This window comes from Tyto alba, unplaced genomic scaffold, assembly GCF_018691265.1.
Source record: "Tyto alba isolate M040663 unplaced genomic scaffold, T.alba_DEE_v4.0 Super-Scaffold_38, whole genome shotgun sequence".
Lineage (NCBI taxonomy): Eukaryota > Metazoa > Chordata > Aves > Strigiformes > Tytonidae > Tyto > Tyto alba.
In genome coordinates, this window is record NW_024881313.1 from 19,354,032 (window position 1) to 19,379,061 (window position 25,030).

General features: G+C 40.4%; 1 protein-coding gene across 1 annotated transcript in view; it reads right to left on the minus strand.

The window, feature by feature from the left end:
* The window catches only part of ST8SIA6 (ST8 alpha-N-acetyl-neuraminide alpha-2,8-sialyltransferase 6), a 46,523-nt gene extending 21,746 nt beyond the window's left edge, over nucleotides 1-24,777 (minus strand). The window contains exons 1-4 of the mRNA XM_032991605.2: nucleotides 24,328-24,777; nucleotides 23,978-24,073; nucleotides 14,490-14,588; nucleotides 8,856-8,942 (exon numbers count right to left, since the gene is read on the minus strand). Coding sequence (XP_032847496.2) covers nucleotides 8,856-8,942; nucleotides 14,490-14,588; nucleotides 23,978-24,073; nucleotides 24,328-24,422 — 377 coding nt within the window. The 5' untranslated portion in view covers nucleotides 24,423-24,777. The remainder of the gene's footprint in view (nucleotides 1-8,855; nucleotides 8,943-14,489; nucleotides 14,589-23,977; nucleotides 24,074-24,327) is intronic.
* Between the last annotated feature and the right edge of the window lie 253 nt (nucleotides 24,778-25,030).

Consider the following 25,030-nt stretch of genomic DNA (forward strand, 5'->3'; position numbering starts at 1 on the left):
ATTCATATAGGATTTTGTACAAGCTGTGATACATGGCACCTCTATAACTGACAGCAAACAATGAGAAAGGGGTACAGACTGGGCAGGTCAAGCAATTTATTACTGCAATTGTCATCAGAGTATTAATGTCATGTGTGGTCTCTGTCATGAGGTAATGACACCCTAAAGAGCATGTATTTCATAAGATTACATGTATCACACAAGCCAATTATTTTAACAAGTGCTATATGTAAGGTTGTGCAAAGCCAAGACATTTTAACTTTTGTACCATGCCACCTGGGAAGAAAGGAATTGTCAAAACCTACCATGCAAAGAATTTCCTAACCAGACAGTGGGATAAGAGACAGGGGTCAAAATCTTAACAGCACCAAACAGTACTACCTTAAAGCCAAACTGCATTTTCACTGGAAGGGTAGAAAGTGATCCATGTTGTCTGTTCTGACTGGAAGAAAATGCTGAGATATGGGGGCAACTTTTGGAAGATGGGATGTTGCTATACAGGCTGAGCATCTACCTCAGATAAGTGTAAGAACATGGATGTAGCTTACAGTAAGAAGGTTTAAGTTGCATTTGTTAACAGACCTGCTAGACTTGGGGGTTTCCCTAGAACAAAGTGTTTTTATGATCCAGTCACAGCATTAGAAGTGCAGAGTGAAAGAAGATGGAGTCAAAGTACCCCAGTTTTGTAGGGCCCTAGGTTTGGAAAGTATGTCCTCTGAAATACGGGTTGGTACTGACAGTTTCTTATTTAGAGGGAGCCTTCTCTCCAACATTTCTCCTGCAAGCAGCTGGAAGTAGAGACCTAAGAGATATTTTTAAATCCTGAGGTGTGACATCAACAATAGATACTTCTTATCCCAAGATAAGCAGAAAGGGAGTTGATTGCATTATCTGGAAATTTCACTCGTAACGAGTAAGGAACAAACTCAGTACCTGGAAAAAGACTATATCATTTGGACTGCTAAATACATACCTCATAAAACTGAATAAGTACAGTAGTGATAGTCTTAACCAATAACCTAACTGGAGTGGTGTGCTGCATTTATCTGTGAAGTTTTGTTTGTATTAGACAACAAAGAGTCACTGTTGCACTGGAAAATGTTTTTGTTGCTCAGCAGATGATTTCACTGAATTTTGTCCTTTGTGGACCAAGGACACCAGACCCTTTTTTATATTTAAGTCAGCTGTGATGGAATTCTGAGTCCACATGGCATCCAGATAATTTCTTCAGGTTTGTGACTGCTGAGAACTTAAGAAAATCCTGGTTTCTGAAGTAAATTATTAAAGTGTTGAGACAAGCCTAAGGAACAATGTTGGTTTTCAACTGCTATGCACACTGAACTGTGGGCACTAATAGAGGACCACTGCCTTGATTGTACGTGTTTCCAAAGCCCTCTGCATAACACAAACAGTTTGCATGGATAGTCCACTCTATTTAGTGAAAGTCAGTAAGTATCTGCAGGATCTAAATATGCTGATACAGATTCTTTGCAGCTCCTGTAGTGGCTCTGTAGCCAAGAAGCTCAGCCTGAACTATTGTATCCCTCCTAGTAGCAAAATTAATTAGCTCAGCTTGATTCTGCACTAATATGAATATACACATTTTAGTTGGTTCAGTTCTTGCGTACAGGCTGCATGCGTCTGCCGACAAGACACAGTGTGCACATATCCTGAAGAGACTGCAAATGTCTCAACATCTTCCTTCCAATAACTCAGTTGGAATCAGCCATAAGGGCTAAAGCAGCCAACAGTTAGTCAAAGGCTAGCAGAGTTTCTCAGCTCGTCTAAAAGCTAACACTACCCTTATCCTGAATGGAATGGGATGAATCTATAATAAGGGTAAAATTTCTCTTCATGCAAAGAGCTTCTGCAGAGTTTAAAAACTCCCCACTCCTCCAAACTACTGATACAAGCACCAAGAGGACCTTTGATTCATCCAGTAAGTAGGATGTTTTTTACTCAGAACACCTTTTTTCACTAGAAATGCTTAGCTAAATTAATTTCATTCTATATTGTTAAAAATACTTTATTCAGACATATATCTGGTGTGAAAAGGCACTTGCTTCTGCACCGAAACTTTACGCAGCCTTGTGCTTTGGGACAGAGGAAAGAGTATAACACTGGAACTGTCTGCTCCAGCCTAAGGCTGGTCCACTGGGCCAACACATTTAGCTGCAATCCTCAGGGGGTTGCAGTACCCCCAGGGGAACATGAGCCTGCAGAATCTGACAAAGCTGTGTGAATTTAATAGTATTTTTGTGTAGACTACATTTCAGTGTGATGGCAGTGCCTATAGACCTGGGGCCAGAAGGCATTCTTCATTGCTGAGGACAGTGTGAAATATTTCACTGTCATTATACATTGGACTAAACGGAGTGTCAGGAAGGAGAAGGTGAATGGGGATGGACACTGCAGAAGTATGAAAATATGCAAAACATTGTTCTAAGTAGTGGATGTTCAACTGTCCTCTAAGGCAATGGTGGGGAGGGTGAGGGAAATCATCTTAATTTGCACTAAAGAAAGTTTAAGTTCAATATTAGGAAGCACACTGAAACAGGTTGCCTAGTCAAGGTGCAGAATTTCAATGACTGGAGATTTTTAACAGATATCTGGCCAAACTTCTTTCAGTGAAGGTCTAAATCCATTTGATTCTAAGTCACCTTTTACAAACATCTGTACAAGTGAATGTTTGTTTGCAAAAAGAATATATCAGCCCTGTTAAAAAGCACTTGCACATTATCCACTCTAGCAATGATTGCACAGACATATCTCTTTGTGGATCTTCAGTTACTCAACACACATAAACACCACATAAATGGCATAACCAAACAGAAAATAAGACTAGCAAATATTTAAAGTTGTAATTCCTGTAAGCCTGAAGCTAAGTGTATTTCACAGCACAGTTTGTAATATCATCTGAATAAAGGACAAAGTATTCCAGGAGACAAAGTCTGTGGGTTACTAGTGACAGGAAAAAGTCTATGCTTACCGAATAGCTTGTTCTAACAGTTCACCTAGCTTGGGTATTTGTAATCATTAGTTCATGTGAGCTATTGTACTGTACATGTGAAGACAGCGAAGGCTTTGAGGCTTCATATTGAAGAGACTGTCCTGACAGTACAGAGAAGAACCCACAAAAAACTCCACTAACAGCAAAACAGCAAAATTTCAAGGGTGCAACTACAAACTGCAAGACTTTCATCTATGTCCACTGCTTTAATATTTTATAATGAGCAAGTAATTATCTTACTGTACTGCACTGGGGGCTCTAGACAATGATACGGGTTCTTCCAGACTCTTGTCAATCCAAGTCAATAGCATCAAAGTGCAATGAGGCATATTATGACATATACCAACCTTTTAGAAAAGAGTGGTTAAATCTGATACCTGAAACAGAATGTGTTGAAGGGGAATGTTACACTGACAGCCCTTGAACTGTCTGTAACTGAAGTAACATCATAAATGTCTAAGACAATGAAAGCCAACAGAGTTGAATCTGAAATCAAGGCTGAGTAAGTAAAAAGTATAATAAAATTTTCAAACCAAAGACTATTTAAAGAGTCCACCATGAAGACATAATTAACTCTGATTCAAAATTAGGTTCCCTTATAGGAATCCTCCAACCTTTAAGAAAGTATATAGTCTGTAGAGCAATTAAAAGATTCAACCATTTCTCCAAACTGTCACCAATTACTTTCTCTCCGCCCAACCTTTTTCTCTTCTGAAATAGAAATATGTCTCTGAAGATATACTACTGATTTTACATATGATCTATGAAACTTATGCTGCAAATGTACTCTTAAATCACACTGTAATCTCACTTGTGCATATCTTCTTGTATACTGGAATGGAAGATTTCAGAGAGTACAGTGGAATTATTGATTTGTTTAGTGTTAGGAAAGCTATTGATTATGTGGCGGTGTGAGCTTATGTAAGCATAAATTGACCTTGCACAGTATTCTATTTGTGTTTTAACCATGGTTCATTTTAGTACACAGATGTGTTAAGCAATATTGTTATATATGTTAGAGTGTAGCACACTACAAATTAACCTCTTCAAGAAGGAGTGGGATTTTATAATCTGCAGAAATGTTTAACACACACTTTTCTGAAGAGATATTCAAGTGAGAAAAGTGTAATAGAGTTTGAGTGGAATAAAAAGCAGGAGGGGCAATGGGTTGATCTTTTAACTATTCTTTTCAAGATGCAAGGTTCTTTTTTTAAAGTAGTAATGTTTTCTTTTTTAAAAGTTAAAAATATTTTGATGGGATGGAGCAGGGTGCCAGATAAACTGCAGTGTAACATCAGGGGTTTTAGAAATGTATTTACACCTAGGAATTTCCTTCCTCCTTCATTATCAGGTGCAAATAAGGTTTGTCAGGAACGGTATTTCCATGGAGAGGGGGCCCAGTGTCCACAGCTCACACAGGGTTATTCCAGTGTGATACTGCTCCTGAAGAACTGTTGCACTGCTTTGCCAGGCTCCAAGCTCATCAAGATAGCCCAAAAATACAATGCCCAGAGGATTCTCTGAAACACAGCATGTGCCCAGCCTTTCTCTATCCTCCCTCCCCCCCAGCCATTTTTGAAGGATGCTTTAGCTATTTGTTAGCTTCCAGCAAAAACAGGATTTGCAACTATTTCGAAAAATCTACAGATTATTTGCCACCCTGAGTGCATAGCCCAAATGAGAATAAATCAAACTTCGAAGTCTGTAAAAGCAAAGAGATGTGGAGGTGTAAAAAACAATTACAGCTTCTACCCAATTGGGTTCTGTAATTTGTTGCACTAATGAAACATTTCTTTTAAGTGGAAAACCTTTGAAGAATACTAATATAATAATTAATATTCAGGTTACCTAGGGAACCTGACACTCTACTGACTGTAGCTAGAAGAGCCTTTTGCAGGGGAAGCTACCCAGCATGGCTTTTTTTCTGGAGCTTTAAGAATGATGCTTCCAGGCAGCTGCGAGATTATTTCCCCTCTCTTTCTGAGTTTTTACCAAGCCTCTCTTATAACCAAGAAATCCAAGGACTTGCTTTGTCTAAAACAAGCTAGACCTGATGTAAATTTGAAAATGGAGGAAGCATTCAGGTGGGCTTAGAAACAAAGGGATAATGTGGAAATGCGAGATGATTGTAGAGCCATAAAGAACAAGAGAAATAAAAAAAGAACAAGTGAAGCACAGCTGAATTTCATAAGGGAAAGGTCTGAATAAAAAAATACTTAAATAGTTCTCTATATGCCAGTAGCGGTAAACGTTGGAGGAGAATTTCCCTAAATCACTGTTAGTAGGATGCCATTTACACCACTTCTGGTTCAGGTACATCACCTTTGCTAGCTTCTATTGTGAAGTTAGATAAAACCTCTCCAGCAGTGGTAAACAAACACTACTGTGGGGCACAATAAATCTTAACTAGACTGCAAGGGCAATGAACCAAATGCCTGCACTTGCTCCTCTGAGGGCAGCCTAAATCTGGCAGTGCCGATGTCAGCATTACAGATACTGAAATAAGTGAAGGGCCAGGAGACTGGTTCCCTGACAAAGGCTTGGACAAAAATCAACCAGAGAAGAGTGCCTGTGGACATGGGAGGCATTAAAAAGAACATCATGGCTTCTACTTGCCTCATGATTCTTCTTTATTTCGAGAAACGCATCGGTAAACATCACGTAGTTGTCAAGAACCACTGACCACTGCCAGATAGCAATCTCACCAAGTGCACGTGAGCTTGCACAGCAGAGCGGCTTTAGAGGAAGCCATCTGGAAAAGGGCAGCTCTCTGACAACAAATGGACACAGTCTGCACAGCTGCATGGCAAAGCTGAGCTAGGTATTAGAGGGCCAACCTGAAATCCTGCACTCTGCTTTTTGTACAATGGGTTGGCAGAAGCACTGTGGTTTGTGCCACATATGGCTGTCAACTGTAACCCTTTAGCCAAATACAAAGATGAGTATTTTTTTCCTGCATTGCACTTCTGATTCATAGTCTTTTATTTGGCCTGGATCTGCTGGGAGTGTGGCTTACAAAGAGAACTGATGTGTACTCATTGGCACACAGTGCTGTCTTCTAGGAACATAAGAGTTACTGGCTCAGATCACATATTCCTTTACTCCACTACCAGTACGATGGTAGCCAACAGCAAAAGCTGCAAAGGAAAACACAAGAAAGCTTCTCTGAGAAATTCACTACCCCACAGGAAGCTGCTTTTGAACATTATTAATTAGAGGTTAGTTTATGCCCTGAAGCATAAGACATTAAATCCCTTATAAATATGCATTCCTGTCCTTCAGAGCTTCAGGATAATACAGTGTCATACAATTGACACCACACCTGAGAAGCATGTTAAGTGTTCACTCCATTTAACAGACGGGCAAACAGGAAAAGAAGTCAAGCAGCTTCTCTGCAGTCGAGTCAGCAGGCAGAATTCTGGTGGCACTGGCAGGTGAATAGGATGTCACAGGCAGCTTCAACTTTCCTCCTGAAAGTGGCTAGCTCTATTACCCAATTCCTGCTGCCCTCTGAGATAAATTTCCTCTTCTGCAAAATGGGTGTGTTTATCTACCTACTTAATGAGATTTTTAGAACTGAATAGTATTTTTATTACACAATTATTATGCATTACTGACACTAGGCAAAGTTAGAAAAAGGAAGAGATGTACTACCAAGGGATTATTAACTAATTTATTTCAGCACATTTCTAGAAGCTTTGTTCCCCACAGAACTATCAATGCAAAATTTCTCAGCTGGAGTGTCCTTGCAAAGCTAGTACCAGGCTCTTGTGCTTAAGTCTGATAAATAAGTTTGGGAGTGCTGTAAGCATGAAGTGTATACAGATTTAGTCAATACATTTTATACAGAATTTGTTTTTCTCTTTTTTTTTTTTTTTTTTTTTTTTAAAGCTTCTATTGACCAACTGCTAAGAACCTTGAAAATCTCCATTATGGTCTGGGAACAAGGACAACTGTAAAATTTTAATATCCTATTTATGGAAAATAATAGAGGAGTTTGAGTGAATGGAAAAAGAAAGAAAAGACTTATGCAAAAGCATGTATCTTTTGTAAAATAATCACCCGCAATGCTCTGAACCGAAGTACCAGTGCTTGGTCATATCAATGGAATTTTTGGACGTTGTCAGAGCAGATCAAATTTCGTAGGGACAGAAGAATATACAGTATTGTCATCAGAATTGCAGCATGGGTTGCATACATATGAACTAGCTAACAGTCTAGCTAGGTTGGATGTTAAAAATATTATGAAATCATAACAGCACAGCCACTGAACGTCTATCAAGTAAAAAAAGTTTGTCCAGACTACACTGAACCATGGGTTTCAAAAGATTTTTTTTTTTTTGTTTGGCATTTGAGCTATGTTAAAGCCAGCAATGTACATACAGTCCACATTTTCTAGGTGGCTTAGTGTACACCAGTTTTCACTTCTGAATACTTACAGTCTGTTCATAGGTCATATAACCCACCTTGACTACTTATTACCCACACTGCTTCCTGCGAGGCAAAGACAGCAAGAGGTACATCTTGTACTTAAAGTCCTACAGTCTCATATGACAGTTTAGCTAGAGGGTGTCAGGTTTGATTCCCATAAGCCTAGAAGATGTAGAAGTTGGCCCAGTGGAAGGGAGACTGCAGGAGCAATAAATGAAGAACTCAAGCTGGAACAAGGAGTGGTTTCTCTGCCACTGACTCAAACACCTAACACAGCATGAGAAGTGGCAAATTGCTGGTAGGTGGTGGCTGGTCTGTTCAGATGGAAGAGAAGTTAAAGACTGGAAAGCAAAAAGCCTAAATGTAGCAGGGTGAAGAGCAGACGAGAGTAGCTTCACCTCTTGTCAACTCTGTACAAGATACCTGACTATTCTGAAACAAAATGGGCTGCTTCTACAGCTCCTTATCATGCTCTGATTTCTCTATGCAGACCTAAAGCCTGACTGAATTAATTGAAAGTTTATTAAACCTTTTGTGTATTCTCTCTCCTACCTCAACTTTGGGAAACACCATTAGTCAGTTATGATACACAGCAAACACAGCAATTTATATTGCACAAAAAGCTTTACCCCTCCTCCAAAACTACTTTTTCCAAGGGTATCGTGCTGAGCATGTGGATACTGTGTTTTCACTGCTAGTTAACTCCAAAGAGTTGGAAGGTAGGTCAGTTTATTTATTTTTAATGATCATGACAGAATCTTTAATTGTGATCCATGTAACAATGTAATTCAAGAGAGTATTTCCCCCTGGAGAAAACAGGCTTGACACAGTGAGGCTGTTCTCTAAAACCAGCATGCTGCATTTCCAAATGAGAGTGGAAGCTTTTCAGGGATCACTGTCCCTACAGAGTATGTACTTATGTGCCACCCTGAACAAGGGCAGATGTAATCACATTCTTGCATGCTCAGAGGCCATGACATGCAGCATCAAACCTAATGAGTGCCTCGGGCACTTCTGTAACAGAAGCAATAGTCTTGGGCTAAGAAATACACTGCTTCATTACAGTCTTTTACCAGAGTGCCAGTTCAGATGGACAAAATCACATTACTGATTTTTTTTTTTAATAGTGTAGGTTTTGTGTCAGGAATATTTTAATCCATTCTACTTAAGTTAGTTAACTATCCATTATAGTGGAGATAGGTGAAATTACTTAATTTGTGTGGTTCTTTTATCCTACTCAGCTTGCAAGGTTCAAATAAACAAGAAGACCCCCAGCATCAAAGGATTAATAGAAATGTATAGCTATGAATGCAGTCTAAAAGCAATACAAAATTATCTTTTCAAAAGGGAAGATTTAAATTGATGGCTTGTTAGACAAAACTAGGGTAAACAGTTTTTCTAAATGAAAAATTACCTGAATTTTGTAGATTCTTCTGGTCTCCTTATCCAGGTGCAGTTCTGCAGTTTTGTGACTATGTGAAGATAATAATCTTCTGAATATCTGAAAAAGGCAACAACATCAAACACTAGAATATATATGTATGTATATTTAGAAACAGTCTCTAAAACATTCAAATGATGCATGTATGAATAATAATGTGCACGGTGCATATATAATAGATTGCTTTTAGAACTCTGTGACCTATTTTATTTTTGTAATTTATAACAGTACTACCCTCATTTAACTAGCATGACCTATTAAACATCTCTTCTTAACAGTGATGTCCTAATGAACTTTTCTCAGAAACTTTCAAAAGTACACTGGTTTCAAACTTAAATATTTGATCATAAATAACTTGAAGTTATTAAAAATCATCTCAAGTGCTGAAGTCCAAAAAACTCTCTTGTGCTTGGTGTTTTAAACTTCAAAAATATTTTGAAATGTAGTTCTTGCAAATTAAGATGAAACATTATATTTCTTATGCCTTTTCTTTCATTTACCTTATAGAGTCCCCAAAGCTCAACTGAATCATCTAAGACCACAGATCAATATTTACAAACATAAGTTTTTCTTCAAATTATCTCTTAAATAAAACAATCTGTTGCTTTACATCAACCAGCATTTTGGTTACATTGGTTCATGTAACCAAAGAGCTTTCTGCTCCTTTAAAACCCTTTCAAAAGATTTAAATTTGTCCACTTGTGAAACACTTCGGAACATGCAAGTCAACGGAATGGAGACATTTCTTCCCTTATAGGTTCAGCGGTAACACTTCTCCCATTTGTGCTTGGATTCTAATATAGGTTTTTTAAAAACAATAACACTGACTTATAAAGAGGACTGGGGAAATGAGAAGAGATTATATGGATGCCACGACTACAAATTCTATGGGATGCAGGTCTCCAGAAAAGTTCTACCTTGTATTATTTTAGCAAAAATGGCTTAGCATTGGCCCAAGATCAAATGATCACTAGTTTATTTAAGCTGGAACTTAGAAGTGTGTATTTTGAACAGTTTTACAAGAATCGGGATGGCAAAAAATATCACTTGTTTTTAAATGAAGCATGAGAATTGGCAAAAAGGAATGTAAAAAAGGCTGTGGTGGCTTGCAGCAGCAGAGGTCAGTAACCTGAAAGCTTCTTTCTCTCTCTGTATTCAACATGGTTTTAATACCACAGCTTTATGGTAAACATTTGAAAAAACAGAACCCTGTTTTTGTTTGCTTCATAGAAGTACTGCAACTGCTAAAGTTAACTTGTTTATCTACCCCTGAGTAAAATCATGTCCCATTTCCACATGGAAAAAGAAATTAAGCTTTTGAGAGAAATACTGAATTAGAACTGGTCTTTGGCTCAAGTTTGCACCTGTGACAACATGTATGATTTCCATTCTCCAGACTTAGCAAACTCTTTAAGGAACTAGATGACTGTGACTGATTTTACTGAGCCCTTGCACCAATTAAGAGAGCAGGAATTAATGGGCAGAAGTGGGAGAAGAGCAAAACTAGTTGCATTGCAGCTGTAGCTGATCTGACCCTGGTGCAATAAATTCTTCCTCCTTCCAGTCCACCTCTGAATCTGCTCTCTCCTTCGTTCCACTGCTGGTACTTACTTGACACCACCTCTGTTTTGGTCTTGCCAGCTTTTGTACTTGTCAAATGCTTTCACAGGCCACTTTAATTTACTACCATGGTAAAAAAAATAACCCAGAAGGAAAAAAATACATATATACATTTTCTTCTTCTTTAGTGTGTTAAACCAGATCAGGAAAGATTCCATCGAATGCCACAGTGAGTATAAGCAAGGAGTGATGGGAGTGGAGAAACTGGGAACAAGGCCTTCCTATTTTGGCAGCTGCCTGCTGGTGTATTGTATCAGCAGCCTTGGAACTGCTGCCAGAGCAAAGGGAATGACTTTCTTGCTGGAGCTGCTACCTAAATCAGCTCACCGTGGAGTCAGACAAGTGTCAGCACCAGCACAGGGCAGGACAGGGAGTGCGTGTCGGGGGAGGATGGGATAGAAGCACATGACCAAAATAGCCTATGCTGATGTTAAATCACTCATCTAGTTTTATTCCTTAAGGCTAAAAAGTAAGTACCTCTTAAATGCTGGGACTCATGGAAAAATTCCAAAAACTAAAAGGATACCAGGGCATGGAGAGTTACTTAGGCTATCATCCAGGAGAAAAAAAATATAGAAAAATCAAATTCTAGCCTGAAGACATTGATAAGATGAAGATCAGAGTCAGAAATGAAAAGAAAAATTACCATTAGCTCAAAGAAATTGCATGGACTGACAAGTTATTAGCAAGTTACAAGGAAACCTTTGGTAAGGAGAAAAATCAAAGCATCATCCATAATGCTAGTTCTGAGGACTCATGAGAAACATGGGCACTCACTGTCAGAAAGTAAGGACATTCTTATACATGTAACAGAACCAATCACAGTGCAAGAACATTGGTGCTTTTACACTGCTCTCTACTGGATGAAATCACTCTTGTTTGGAGGTGTCCAAGCTCATCAGCTCACCCAGAAAAGCACCGCATACAGGTCTTTACGAGGCAGGATAACACCTCTGCTCATCCCATGCATCCAGTTTTGCTCCTCTTGGGACTTGCAAAGACACTACGGACTGTCAGAACCCCTCTTTGCCAGCGCTGGCACAGCACCACAAGCACCAGAGACATCTCAGCAGCACATCCTGAGGGACAGGAGCTCCTGACTGCAGCAGCTCTGCAAGGCGGCCGCCACATCTGCTCACACCAACTTAAGGCTTCCATGAAACGAACTCTACTTGAATACAGACAATATTCCCACAGATTAACTTTTTTAAAGACGTAAAGTGAAGCTCTGGGATTTGCTGCAGCTGGGTTTACAGCCCAGAAAGCTTTGTTTTCCTCTCAGAAAGCCTATTTTAGCATTTCCTGCTTTAAAGAAGCCTTGGGGACTTATTCTTCCAATGGAATCAGTCCAGAAGGCCATCACAATATCATTTCATGGCTCCGCTGTAACCCAGACAGTCCTCTTCTCCACTGCTCTGTTTTAAAGAGCTGGGACAATACATATATTTCCACTGGCAACCAGGAGCTCACAGCACATATTCACCGATCCTAAAAGGGTTTTATTATTAAGAATAAAAATCTTAGGTAAATTGAACTATAAAAATACATGGACAAGACAATAATTACAGTGCTGAGAACAGTGAATGAAACACATTTTGTCCTGTTTTTGTCTGCCACCTGCATCACAACCATTATAATAACTTGTTGTAGGAAACTCACGCTGCATGAGCCTTGCTGACAAGTAACACCTGGAAGGTTTCTTTTGCCTATAGTACTTGTCAGGTATGCAGTGACCTTCTACATTAACTGCAGTGGCTAAGATGGAATTATTATGCACAGTTGAGGCACTGACAAAGTATAAGTATCTTCTAATTTTTGTCAGATATCTAAAAGACAACAGCAAGGACAGAAGTGTTGAGATAGTAGGAAGACAATAGGTAACATGTCAGAACAGAGAGACAGATGCAGCCCTACTGGTTATATGTTAAAACTAAACACCTACCTAAAAAAATGCTATTTGAATTTGAAGGAAAATTGAACAGCAGGAGTGAAAAAAGGAGATATTCCTACTTGGCAGCTTATGTTCAAGAAAGAAACAAATAAAAAGAAAAACAACAGCAGGAAATGCAAGAGAAAAGGATGATCCCTTTTGCCTTTCAACACTTTAATACTACCAAAACAACTATCAGTTTTTAAAGCCCTCAGCAGAGTGTGCACAGGGCTTAGTCTAGAATAAAAATGGAAAACTGCCAGCAAAACTCAGCATTTCAGGCTCTTTATCACCAACAGCACATACCTGCTAGAATAACAACTTCCCACTTACATAGCACTTTTTACTATCAAATCATTTGACAAGGCTTAAACTAGAATTTTTTTTTCCCCTTTCTGCCAACTTAAGAGGCAAGAGGGTCCAGAATGTCCCCAAAAGTCTAGAATTACAATATAAAGCATTTATATACCATGCTTGTGGGTCACACCTTGAAAGAGGAACAAAGATCCCTGCAGCTCCTCTCAGTGAAGGGCAGAGTTGCAATGATCATGGAACGAACCAATCCCTTGTGCCATTTTTCCAAGCACCAGTTTCTCTTCCTACCTGACCAATTAATCTTCTGCCTTGTTAAATGGTGCAACTCCTTTCTCTTTAGCCACAGAATAAAGGTCTCACACTTTGCAAAGTTTCTCCTACAATCTCAGCTCCAAAATGTTTTAGACATGACGAGCATGTCTGCATTGCTGCAGCCTGTACAACTTCATAATACATGGGATAAATAACAGCATTTATATTGCTATAACTGGATTTTGGAGGCAGTACAGTGACTGGTTGTCCTTCTCTTGGTGTTAACCACGTTATTTTTCAGTCAACTGTACTCTCTGACCTCTGGTTGCCAGTCTCTATTTCAACTCGCACTAGCAGCACAGCAGTAGCAGTGGTCTAACACCTTTCAAAAGACTAAAAACTTCAATGATAGTGTTGCTGATGAGGTGGAATATTGGTGGGAGAAGAGGTTATGCAGGAAAAAAAAAAAAAAGAATGAATTGAAAGAGTAAAGACAGAATGCTGGGAATATGGTGACTTAAAAACAGGTGAAAGATCTTAAAACACAATTAGAAAGTAAGGAGGGGGAAGAAATGACAGGAGAAGTTTTTAAATCATGATTTAATGTTGTTTCTGTGTTAAGGAAAAATTTGACTTCTCCACTGCTTTGAATGGGGAAAGGCACAGAATTATTTTTAGCAGAGCTTTTGTTTCTCATTCCATTTCTCTTCTCTTCACAAATGGAGGCAAAAAAAAAAATGCTTTCAATTTTAAAGGCACCATGGCATATAATTAATTTTAAGTTGGAATTTGGTTCTAATGGCAAGTCTTTCTTATTTACAGCGTTTTATTTATTGGTGCATGTATACAGGCAAAATGTTACATGTCAAAAGCAATGGCCTGCTTCTCCCATTTTCACCTTAGAAAGTGGCAAGGAATTTGAGTAGAACTGATATAAAACAGTTTTTTTCCATGTCAGGAAAAGTCTGAACAGCAAGTTGAAACTCAAAATAAATTTGGGGTATTTTTTCAATGTATCTAAAATTGAATTATTAGTTTCCTGTGGACTAGTTATTATAATGAATGCAATTAATTAGCAAGTTTTTATACTAGTATATTTCCATACTTACTCTAGTGAATATGCCAAAAAGAATCCATTAACTGAGGTTGCTCATAGCAGGAGTGTTCACCAATCAGGAAAAAGACACTCATGAATTAAATTATACCACATAGACGCTGTTCAACCTTTTTGTGACTATCTTGGAATAAATTGTTGCTAACTGGCAAGGAGAAATCTTGTTGACTTATATTATGAAAATAAAAAAAATAAAATCCAACTTTGTATAAATCTAATTCATGTGAAAGAAAAAATGCAGGCATACATTGGTTGAACAATTTCAGTTTCCTGTTGTATAGCTCCACATTAATATCACTGAGAATTATGTAAAGGAGGACAATCTTTTATTCTTCTGTTTAAAACAAACAAAGCAGAAAGCATAGCAAACACCTACTTTTTCTTCTTGGTAGATGATGACAAAATGTTGTCCTGAATTGCCTTACATTTTGAAGCCTGTTCAAACTGGTAAATTCCATTTTTTTTAACGGTTGTTCTGTTAAAAAGAGAGGGGAGAGAAAAAGCAACAAACTTGAAATGCAAGAACGTATTCTGACAATGCTGTCACATTTACTTTGCTACAACAATAAGATTAATAACCGTTGATTTAGCTGAAGACATTACCAAAGAAATCTTACTGACTTCTACTGTGAAGCTCCTGTATAAAAGAGGAGTTTGCTGCTAGTGACTATAAAATATTTGATTATTTAAAATAACCCTACTTCACAGTCTGAATTATATCCTTTGCTTTACACTGTAATCAGAAAATGTAATTTTTTAAAAAATAAATTAAATGGAAAGCCTCTTGAACATTATGTTTTGAAGATATTTAAAATATTCACCAGTAAAATATTTAACAGATGTGATTTCCTAAAGCTGTTGATGAAATGGAATATTCAGAGCCAAAATAATATCCACAGGAAACACCACAGGTGGAATGGATCTTTCTACTTGGACCTTAACTTACTGACTTGATCTTAATAATCCCTCCCTTGTTTATTCCTTATTTACACAGTGAGAATAAATATTTGTAAAAGGAACCAAGACAAGTGCCAGAAAGTGATCTTTAATTCCTCTTGTCTTATTTTCACCAAACTCCTGTGTGGTCCTCTTGCTCTAGCAGTCCCAGTAGAAGATTGAGCTGTAAATTAGTAAATGGCTCAGATACAAAGGTCTTATTCCACTCACCTCAGTTCACCCTGTATCTAGGTTCACCTCACACAATCAGCCTCTTCCATCATCAACCTTTTGCTGTGCATACTGTCATTTATCATGAAGCTTTTTTCCTCCAGAATTTTTATCTTTCCTTGCTCCTCATCATCTTCCTCTCTCCTCCCACCCCATTCCTCTTTGGTTCTTTCCACTGATTCACTACTTACAGACCACTTGGACACTGCAACCTATTTGTCCAAACCAGAACTGGAAATATGGAAGACACAGATGCTGTGTCATTCACTCCTGGGTGTGAGCTGCAGCAGTGAACAGAACCCATGCTGCTCTTAGAAACACAGAACAACTGAGCCATCTCTGTACAGAGGCAGTCAGACACAAAGGGTCTTCCTGCTTTGTCTACAATGAACCATCATTCCTTTTACTAACAAGGACCAAAACTCCATTGCCCTCACCTGTTAAAACATGGAAACCGGTTATGAGCAAGATTTCTGACAAGCTGATTTTGAAACTCTGCCTTGGGAAAGATGACATTTCAAGCCACAGAATCACACAATGATTGAGGCTAGAAGGCACCTCTGGAGGTCATCTGGTCCAACCTCCTGATCAAGCAGGGCCACCCAGAGCCAGCTGACCAGGACTGTGTTCAGACATCTAAGTATCTCCAAGGGTGGAGACTCTACAACCTCCCTGGACAACCTGTGCCAGTGGTCAGTCACCCTCACAGTGAAAAAGTGTTTCCTGATGTTCGGAGGAGACCTCCTGTGTTTCAGTTGGTGCCCACTGCCTCTGGTCGTGTCACTGGGCACTGCTAAGAAGAACCTGGCTCCATGCTCTTTGCACCCTCCCTTCAGGTATCGATAAGGTCCCCCCTGAGCCTCCTCTTCTTAAACAACTGAAATCTTTAACAATTCAAATGAGAAGACTAACTGAAGAAGAAAGCAGAATAAATGCCTGCTTGTTTCACTGCTGAACCGACTGGCGTGTTCATAGTTATGACAGGTGAGGAAAAGGAACAAAGCACCTTTCCTTCTCTATCTATTGCCCATGAATTTTCTAGTGAATCAGTCACTCCATAGAAGCGACTCACCCAGGGCAAAGGCTGCAGAGGAGAGAAAGATCAGCTCCCTTTCTTTCCACCATCAGCATACACTCAGTGCCCATAAGGAAGTATGCCCCTTGTTTGAGGGCAATGGTAGGACAGCACAACGTACACCTCTGTCCTTGCATTTCTGCAGTGACTCTAATAGTTAACAGCTGGCACTACCTACCAAGAGTTCCTTGGCTGATTTTGCATACAGCTCCTTACCTAATTCTTTTTCAGGGAGTGACATACAAATGTGAGGGCAGAAGGCTCTCAGAGCACACAGTTCAGAACAAACAACTCAGCAGATGTTATATATTAAGTGCCAGCAAATATTCTGCTTATGCCATTTACACACACAGGTTTATTGCAGCTTGGTCTGAATGGTTCTGTCTACACCAAAGAACCAGGTGGGCCCAATCACAAAAGAACACAACATCAGTTCCCAGACAAATTCAGTTTATACTAAATCATGTCATCTCTCTTGCTTCTTTAACTCAGTAAGCTCAAATGATTCTTCTGCAGCTGCAGCTTCAAGTAAGGGAAATGGCTACAGGCAAAGCTTAGCCGCATGAATGGCACCTTAAAAAAAGAACTATTGATATCATAAGCCAAGTGCATGATACTGCTGCAAATTAGCAACTAAAAATCAAGATGCTGGATGCTGATTTGATAAGTGGCCCCAACCCTTTGAAGCCACAGCTGACCAGAGGAGACCTCTTCAACACAGGAAACCTGCCAGGAAGACCAAGTCAGAGCAGGCAGTTAGGCTCGATCAGCCCCAGCCCGCTGTGAAGTGCGTTTGCAGGCATCATTGGAGAACCAACATTCTTTCACAAGTAGGTTTCAACTCTGTGCAGAGAATCGTTATAAGGTCCTTACAGCTTCCTATTAACGTCCTGAGATCAGTGGGGCCGTGAATAAATATTCTCTCAACCAAATACAAACTCTACTCAACAGACTTTTAGTCTTTTTAAATTTATAGCATTAAGATCAACTTTAGCAAGTTTTTAATATGTAATTGCTTTTTATGAACACATTTTCAAGACTTGGAAAATTCAAAAAGGAGGAAGACAGATAAAAAAGAATGAGAAAACAAATCCCTGTTCTGTTTTGTCATTAAATCCTGACAATCAGTTTTACAGCCATCAAGGGGAAGAAAAAGGAATAAGGAGTCTTTCCTTCCCTTTCCATGACACATGTAAAGATTGGTGAAAATGGAACAGCTGTGGGGAAAACCAGACACAAATTTTAATCCAAATTCTTCATCCCGATAATGCAGACACAAGATAGATCACCAAATGCTTCTGTGGCTTTTTCCACACAAAATGTACTCAATGCTCTTTACATGGTACAAAAAGATACAAAAATAAAACAACTTATTTGCAAGACATGAAAAACAATGACTCATTATAGTAAAAGTTAAATTTTGGAATTTCTGTTTCGTTGTCAGAGTGGCCTCTGCTTCACATGAGTAAAAGATTTATGCATTCACATAAAAGGGTGTGCAAGGGGCAGTCCAGATTCCTACTGCATTATTAATTTCAGAGTTGTGCAGACATCAGACTTAGATTAGATTTCTGATCGCTTAGGATAATTATACTAGGCAACATTTATCACTACATGAATTTACCTGACCTGGTGGGTGACAGTCTTTGTTCAATACTTAGAACTGCACTAAAACTTCTATAATGAAATCATATAACATGCCTAACAACACAGATATCAGGCTACATTGAACTGATTTTGCAAACTCTTAAGCTAGATGAGAACTTGAAGTGGAAACCATGTTATATTCTGTTGGCTTGAACTCATAAAACTGATGGAACAGGGAAATTTCTGATGCATTTCTCAAAGTTTAGATGTTCTCAAAGCCAATCTCACTGACCAAAATCTGAAAAACTTTGTTTATTTTTTTTTTTTTAATCATATACGAACAGCTTGAGGACCACATACTTCCTATGGTAATTCTAGGAACTCAGAAAGTACACCATCTGTCCTTTAATAAAATGCACAGTAGATTAAGACCATGTGCCGTATTTATCCGCACATCGTTATTCTATATCGTCCTCTCAGGAAGACAACAGTTCTGTAAACTGTAGAATTCTTTAAGACAAGGATTGCACCCACCTTTAGAATAAGAAATAGAGAAACTGTATGGAAAGTCCATGGCTCCTTTTGCTGTACCTGTAGCACTCAGTCCTGAGACTAGGAAGCTTTAGTGCAGGGAATCACCAGACAGACAGGTGCCTCAGTTTACATGGAGTTCTGAGGGAGCAATCGTACAGGGAGGGAAAGAAAAGGGAAGCCCTTTAAAAGCAAAAGCAAACTCAACCCCAGTTATCAGAGAAGGAAAATGGATGGATATAAGATGGATGAAAAAAGGATGAATGGTGGGGGGAACACAGATGGAAAAAGGAAATCTAGTGCTGTGAATTCTACTATAACATGAAGATATGCCCAAGACTAAAATGCAAATCCTCCAGAATTCCCACAAAATCTGGTGGAAACAACTTAAAGAATGTGGGGTGAGATTTTCAAAAGAGCTCGGAACTGGAATGTCTCGCAGCACTGAAAGCAACAAGAATTTCACCCCTAAATTCAGCAAGAGTTAAATCCACACTGAATTTAAGGAAAAATCCCACTTATTGGCTTTATTCACTCTGTGCCCAGCAGAACTAGTTATTGCATGTTTTCTATGGCTTCCTGCTCTTGTCTGCCTGCAGCACAGGACCCCTGAACCCTCTTCCAGATGAGCATCTCCAGCTAAAAAGGGTAACTTTTGCAGGCAAAACCACACATTTATATCCTCATAGCAATGTGGCACTGAACAACACTATCCAGATTGTGAATACCTTCTGTCTTAATCTCTCCCTTGCAGGGACTAATTTATATTTGAATCTCACAGTCTATTAGTTGAATACTATTAAAAACCCGTAATCCATACTTCCCCAGGAAGGGTGCTCTTAAGTGCTATCTTTGACACTATTTCAAATTAAACATTATAAGAATATAGTGACGTTTTTTAAGGTTCACAACACCTTGATTAATAAGGCAATACATAATTTAAATGCTTGGTGAAATGGACTATAAAAATGGCTTTATCAAACCATATGACTGAGATTTTGTCTTGTAACATTAATCACAGTAACTGTGAAAGAGGCTGATCCTACTATCCTTGTTCAAGTTCCCATGGAGGTTTTACATGTCTAAGGAATGCTAAATCAGGTCTTTGAGACAAGCTGCATTTCAAAATTATTTGGAAGACCTTTGGTACATTCACTAGAGTTATACATAACACCAGATATTTCTTATTTATAAAATCCATGAACTGCATGACAGGTAACAAGACAAGCAACATTCAGAGTCTCATGGTGGGTAAAGTGAAAAGAATAACGTACTTACATTAAAATGATGTTACAATAGAACACCATAGACAGAATGACAGAGCAGTTTCACTTGGACCAAGTAAACAGAAAGAGGCTGAGAAACCTTTCACCACTGTCAGAACATAAATGTGTCCTGGCAGCAGCTTTCAACTGAATACCTATACATTTAGACAGAACTAAAACATGAGGCATGTGTTAGAAATGCACTCCTAAAATATGTCTGCATGCACCACTTGGAAATGAAGAGGAAAAAGTACTAAGAGAGCAGTAAAATTAGTGAAGTGGCTACCAGTACTGATTAATCTAAACTGCAGCAAATTATTTGTGCAATATACTAAACTACTGTTCATAATTGTGGCGGTAGCTTGTCTCTTCTTCCCCTTCTGCCTGCCAGAATGCAGTATTTGACAGGAGACAGAATGTATAGGTCTCTGTAGCATAGTTAATTAAGTATAGTTGTTTATTCCCTAGGCCTGCATAAAGATCTGCTAAGAGAGGAATTGGAGAAACCAACACTATGGAACACTGTATTAATACTAACTTGTTTACTCACAGCTCCTCAATCACTTCCTCCCACTGTTCAATTACCCCAACAGTCTCTACACTGTGCTTGCCTTGGACCTGTGAAGACAGAGAGTAAGTTAGGGAAATAATAAGTCAATGCCTTAAAATTGGCAACACAAACAGAATAACAGAGCGGTGGTGGTCTGTTCTTCAGGGTAGTGCTGCCTTGTTACTACTTGTATATGAAGTATATATAAATAGTGCTTGAGAAAACTATTTTCACTTCCCTTGTAGGACTTGAAATTACTTATCTGCTATATATTCCTGGGCAGTACAAAAGGAGCTAGAATTTCTGCCCAAGTTTAACGTACCACACCCTGGGCCTCACAACAAAGAAAACACTACCTAGCTCCTCTTATTGTCACCTTCCCCAACAAGCACTAGCAGTAGAGCCCTCTATTTTGCTATTCGTGCTGTGACTGCACAAAAAAATATGCCAGCACAAACACACTTGGGGAGGGAGAGAGGACCAAGTATCTAAAGGTGGGACAAGTGCAGGACTACTTCTTTTGTTTGTAGTGTTGGCTTAAGCAAGTTTAAACTGTACTTGCAGTTACAGCTTAAAAAATGAAAGGATGGTATGAGGGATAGACATGAGGATTTGCTAGAGAACCATAGTATTGTGGTGTAAATGATACTGGTTCTGTGAATAAATTTGGGGACTACTAGAGAAATCTTACCAACAATGGCCTTTTTTTTCATAAGAAACCCTACTAACAGGCACAGTATGCTGTGAAATAAACCCAAGACAAAAAACGGAAGTCACACTGTAGATGCAGTCACACTGAGTTATCTAACACTTAACAAAAAACAGTGGTAAGAAATGTCCTGTAAAACACAAACCACATCTTCTAGATTATTTGCTAAGAGACAGATCTTCAGAGAACTTTAGGTGCCTGGTCACTATCTAATTAAACATTGCTGTGCGTAACAGCTGCCTAAATATCTATGACAGTCTGAATCAATCCCCTGCTTTTCATCCCTTCATCCTTCAGTTTCATCCTTTTAAAAGAATTACTCAAAGTAAAAGAACAGATTAGCTTTCAATATTGCAAGGCAACAGAATAATAGAGCGTTGGAGATTCTTCAGGAGATGTCTGGTTACAAATATGTCTCCAATAGCAAAGGAAATCATGATAAGAAGATTAGCTTACGATTCTGAAGATTGTCTAGATTACTTTAATACTTAGAGTTCAAGATGGATAGTACCGTTTTTTTTTCTTTTTCCTTTCCTGAATCCTCCCACCAAAGTTGGTGAGAAAATCTTAGCTTTCCAGAAAAATGCATAAAGTGATTAAGAGATCAAAGTCTAACCTAACATCCACACACACCCTCTTACTCTTACACAGGAAAGGACATTGCTGTCAGCAACACAGCAATGTTATTCAAACTGTCAGGGTACTTGAGGAGAACCATACTTTGGGAAGTCCGCACCAATAGATTATTCCGAGTTTTATGCATCAACTTATTAATGTAGTCGCATCCGATTCAAAAATTCACTAACTCCTGTACAACCTATTTCAACGAGGGAATTTTACTATACTCATGGATACTGCAGCAAAACCCCACTGCAAACTGCAATCTAATTCCTATTGACCAGACCATCCATCTCCATCACTGAGGGATTGGACTGAATCTCCTGAATGAGTCCAGATGCTCTCTGGATCAAACCTCTCCATCATGGCCTTCAGCCAGGACCCGTCCAGCTGCTGCCTGGATCAAACCCCACCAGCATGGCTCCCTGCCCAGTCCAGCTGCTCTCTGGATTAAGTAACAGCTCTTTCTCCTTCCTCATATACCAAACATGCACCACGAACTCCTGTTAGGCCAACTTACTGAGCGTAGTCACTCAGGTGAGAAAGAACATCCTCTCTTGGATTCAGCCAGCAAGCTAGACCTCCAAAGTCACTATGGCTATAGAAGCTGGAGTGAAATGAAACTTCCTTTGATGAATAATTTACTTGTCACACTTCAGCAGTCACTTAGTCATGAAGAAATACAGTTTCAGGTTGATCAAAACTAGCTCCGAATTTGTGCCCAAATCCTCCAATTAGGTTAAGAAAAACCACGTATTTAAAATCTCATGCTCACTTGCCTTATTACAGAGATTAAAAACTGGCCCATATGTGCCGTGGATTTTCAGCCCTCTTTCGGTATGTGTTGCTTCCACTTTCTTTGCTCCAGTTGTGAGCGTACTAGCAGCAGATGGGAAGTAGCTAGACTGTTCTCTGAAGTGCTCTCTGACAGCATTTCTAGTCAATTTGACTCCATGGTTTAGCACACAGAGCTGAGTGGAAGGAGACTGCAGATCAGAAACTAGCAGGGAAAGGAAGAGTATGAGAAGATGGGGCAGGGGGGACCACAGACAGAGTGGAGAGGAGAATGGAGTGGCAGCTACAAAATCCAAAGCAGAACAGAGTAATGCAAAACCAGTACATTGTAAGGAGTGGAAAAGAAGGAAAAAAAGGGAGAAAGGGAAAAAAATGAGCACAGGAAAGAGAAGCAGTCTAGAAACACGTAACAGCAGTTAGAATTCTGCAAATGTTACTGTTTCACTCTAATTTTGAAAGATGTTATAAACTTACGGCTTCTGGAAGTTCTAAATTTTGAGGCAAGGAGCACAAGGGTCTCTCATCGGAAACACATAAGAAACCTACTGTTAGGGTACACTGCAATGGTTACTACAACTAATGTTGCTTGCATTCTCTTAGGGAAAGCATATGTTGTTTCAACCTCAAATTCAGCTAGATTGGCTGACATAGTGGCCTCAGTGAGGTTAACTGCATTGTCACCATTGACTTCAATATAACAAGGACATGACAGTTCCCATTAAAGATCCAACTCTCAAGTTCCTTCTAATTTTTATCACGTGGTTTTGACCATAATATATATTAACATATGATAATCATTGGAACTGCAATGTTAATTAGGCCGTATAAAGTAAAAGAGAATAGCAAAATATTTGCAAACTACTTCTTACATAGTAATATTTCATGCATGGATTACACCACCCTCTTCTGCACTATTAGTTTTTCTACAGTGCGTGAAGGCTCAAGAGCACAAAAACAGCCATTAATATTGAAGCCTGCACATAAGACATGACTTGTTCCACAGCTAATTTTACCAACTATTTTCATATTAAACTTCACAGTATAAAATAACAGGTTGTAAAGCAAAAATCCACCCTGATCTAAAATATCAAGAAACGGGCTCCCACAAATTAAGATGCTACACAACATGAAAAAGGCTTTGCATGTCTTGCCTTCATCCTATGGATTTGAAAAGAGAAATCTGTATTTTTAACTAAATACACATTACAAAAATGGTAACAGTATTACCTAGCTCCAGCTCCACCTTACTGGAAAGAATAAAAGATACCTGCAACATGCCATTCAGCAAGCACTTTTTGCATCGCACATTAACAAAACTGCTACATGCAAGATTTTATTGGGCTCAAAACCAATGGCAGAGTGACAACTGTCATTAAGAGGGCCTACGAGCAAATAATTTATTAAAGTGAATTTTCATTTTCTCAGCCCAGTAAGTCTCTCCGACACTCTCTCTGACTAAGCTGCCAACACAAAAGGAAGAATGAATCGGAGCGAAGGCAAATTTCTGCTCCTGTAGACCCTTCCGCACGGACCCACCGTACAGCGGCCGAAGGCGGGCAGCCCGTACCTGTTCTCGGTCTGAGGAAGGGACGTTAGCGGGGACCTAAGGACTCGCACCACTTTCGGCGTGACAGTAGCTACTCCTGCGTCCTCCTCCCAGCCCCTGGCAAGCAAGACGGGAAAACAAAGTTGGCAAAACCAGTGATTAAACATCGCCAGGCGTGAGAGGCGCCGGTCTCCTCCCCACGAAACCTTCACACGCCGCCGACAACCGAGCCGAGCCCCGCCGGGCTCCGCCGCGCCCCCTCTCCTGGCCGAGGGCGGCCCGCCACGTCCCGCTCCCTCTTCCCCCGCCGGCTCCAGGCTCTCCCGCCCCGCAGCCCCACCGCCGCGGGAGAGGCCGCCCGGCCGCCCTACCTGGCGCGGAGGGGCTGCTGGCCGCCCAGGCGCAGGAGGCAGCCGCCGAGCAGCAGGCTGCCCAGCGCCGCGGCCAAGGCGATGACAGCCCGCATGATGCGCTCGGCAGCGGCGCCCGCCGCAGCTACGGCCGCCCCATAGTATTTAAGGGAGGCTGCGGGGAGGGGGAGGCGGCCATGGCAGCCACAGGGTCTCTCTGCTCCGCCCCTCGCCCGCTCCGGCGGCCGCAGCCCTGCGCCGCCGCCGCCGTCAGTCCCCCTCCCACCGCGGCCGCTGCTCGGGGCCCTGACCGCCGGGGCGGCCGCGGTGAGGGGCCGGGCGGGTGCAGGCCGGGCTTCCCGCCAAACTTTCCCTTCAGGCGAGCGGCGCGGCGCTCCCCGGGCAGGTTCCCGGCGGGGGTGTGTGTGTGTGTGTGTGTGTGTGCGCGGCTCGGCAGGGCGCCGCCGCCGCCACCGCGGTTCCTCCGCTTGCTGCTCGGTGAGCTGCCGCGGCGGCAGGGCAAGACCCTGGGGCGTTTCTCGGTAACAAAGGCGGCGGGGTGGTTCCCTGGGCTGCGAAGGAGTTAAAATACTGTCGAAACTTTAATCGGGAGGGGCTGCGGTACCGTGCGGGGGTCACCCGGCACCGGGGAGACCCGGGCAGCAAGCCCCGCTCCGGGGCTGGGGCGGTGAGGTCGCTGCTGCTTTAAAAGCTCTGTGTCTTA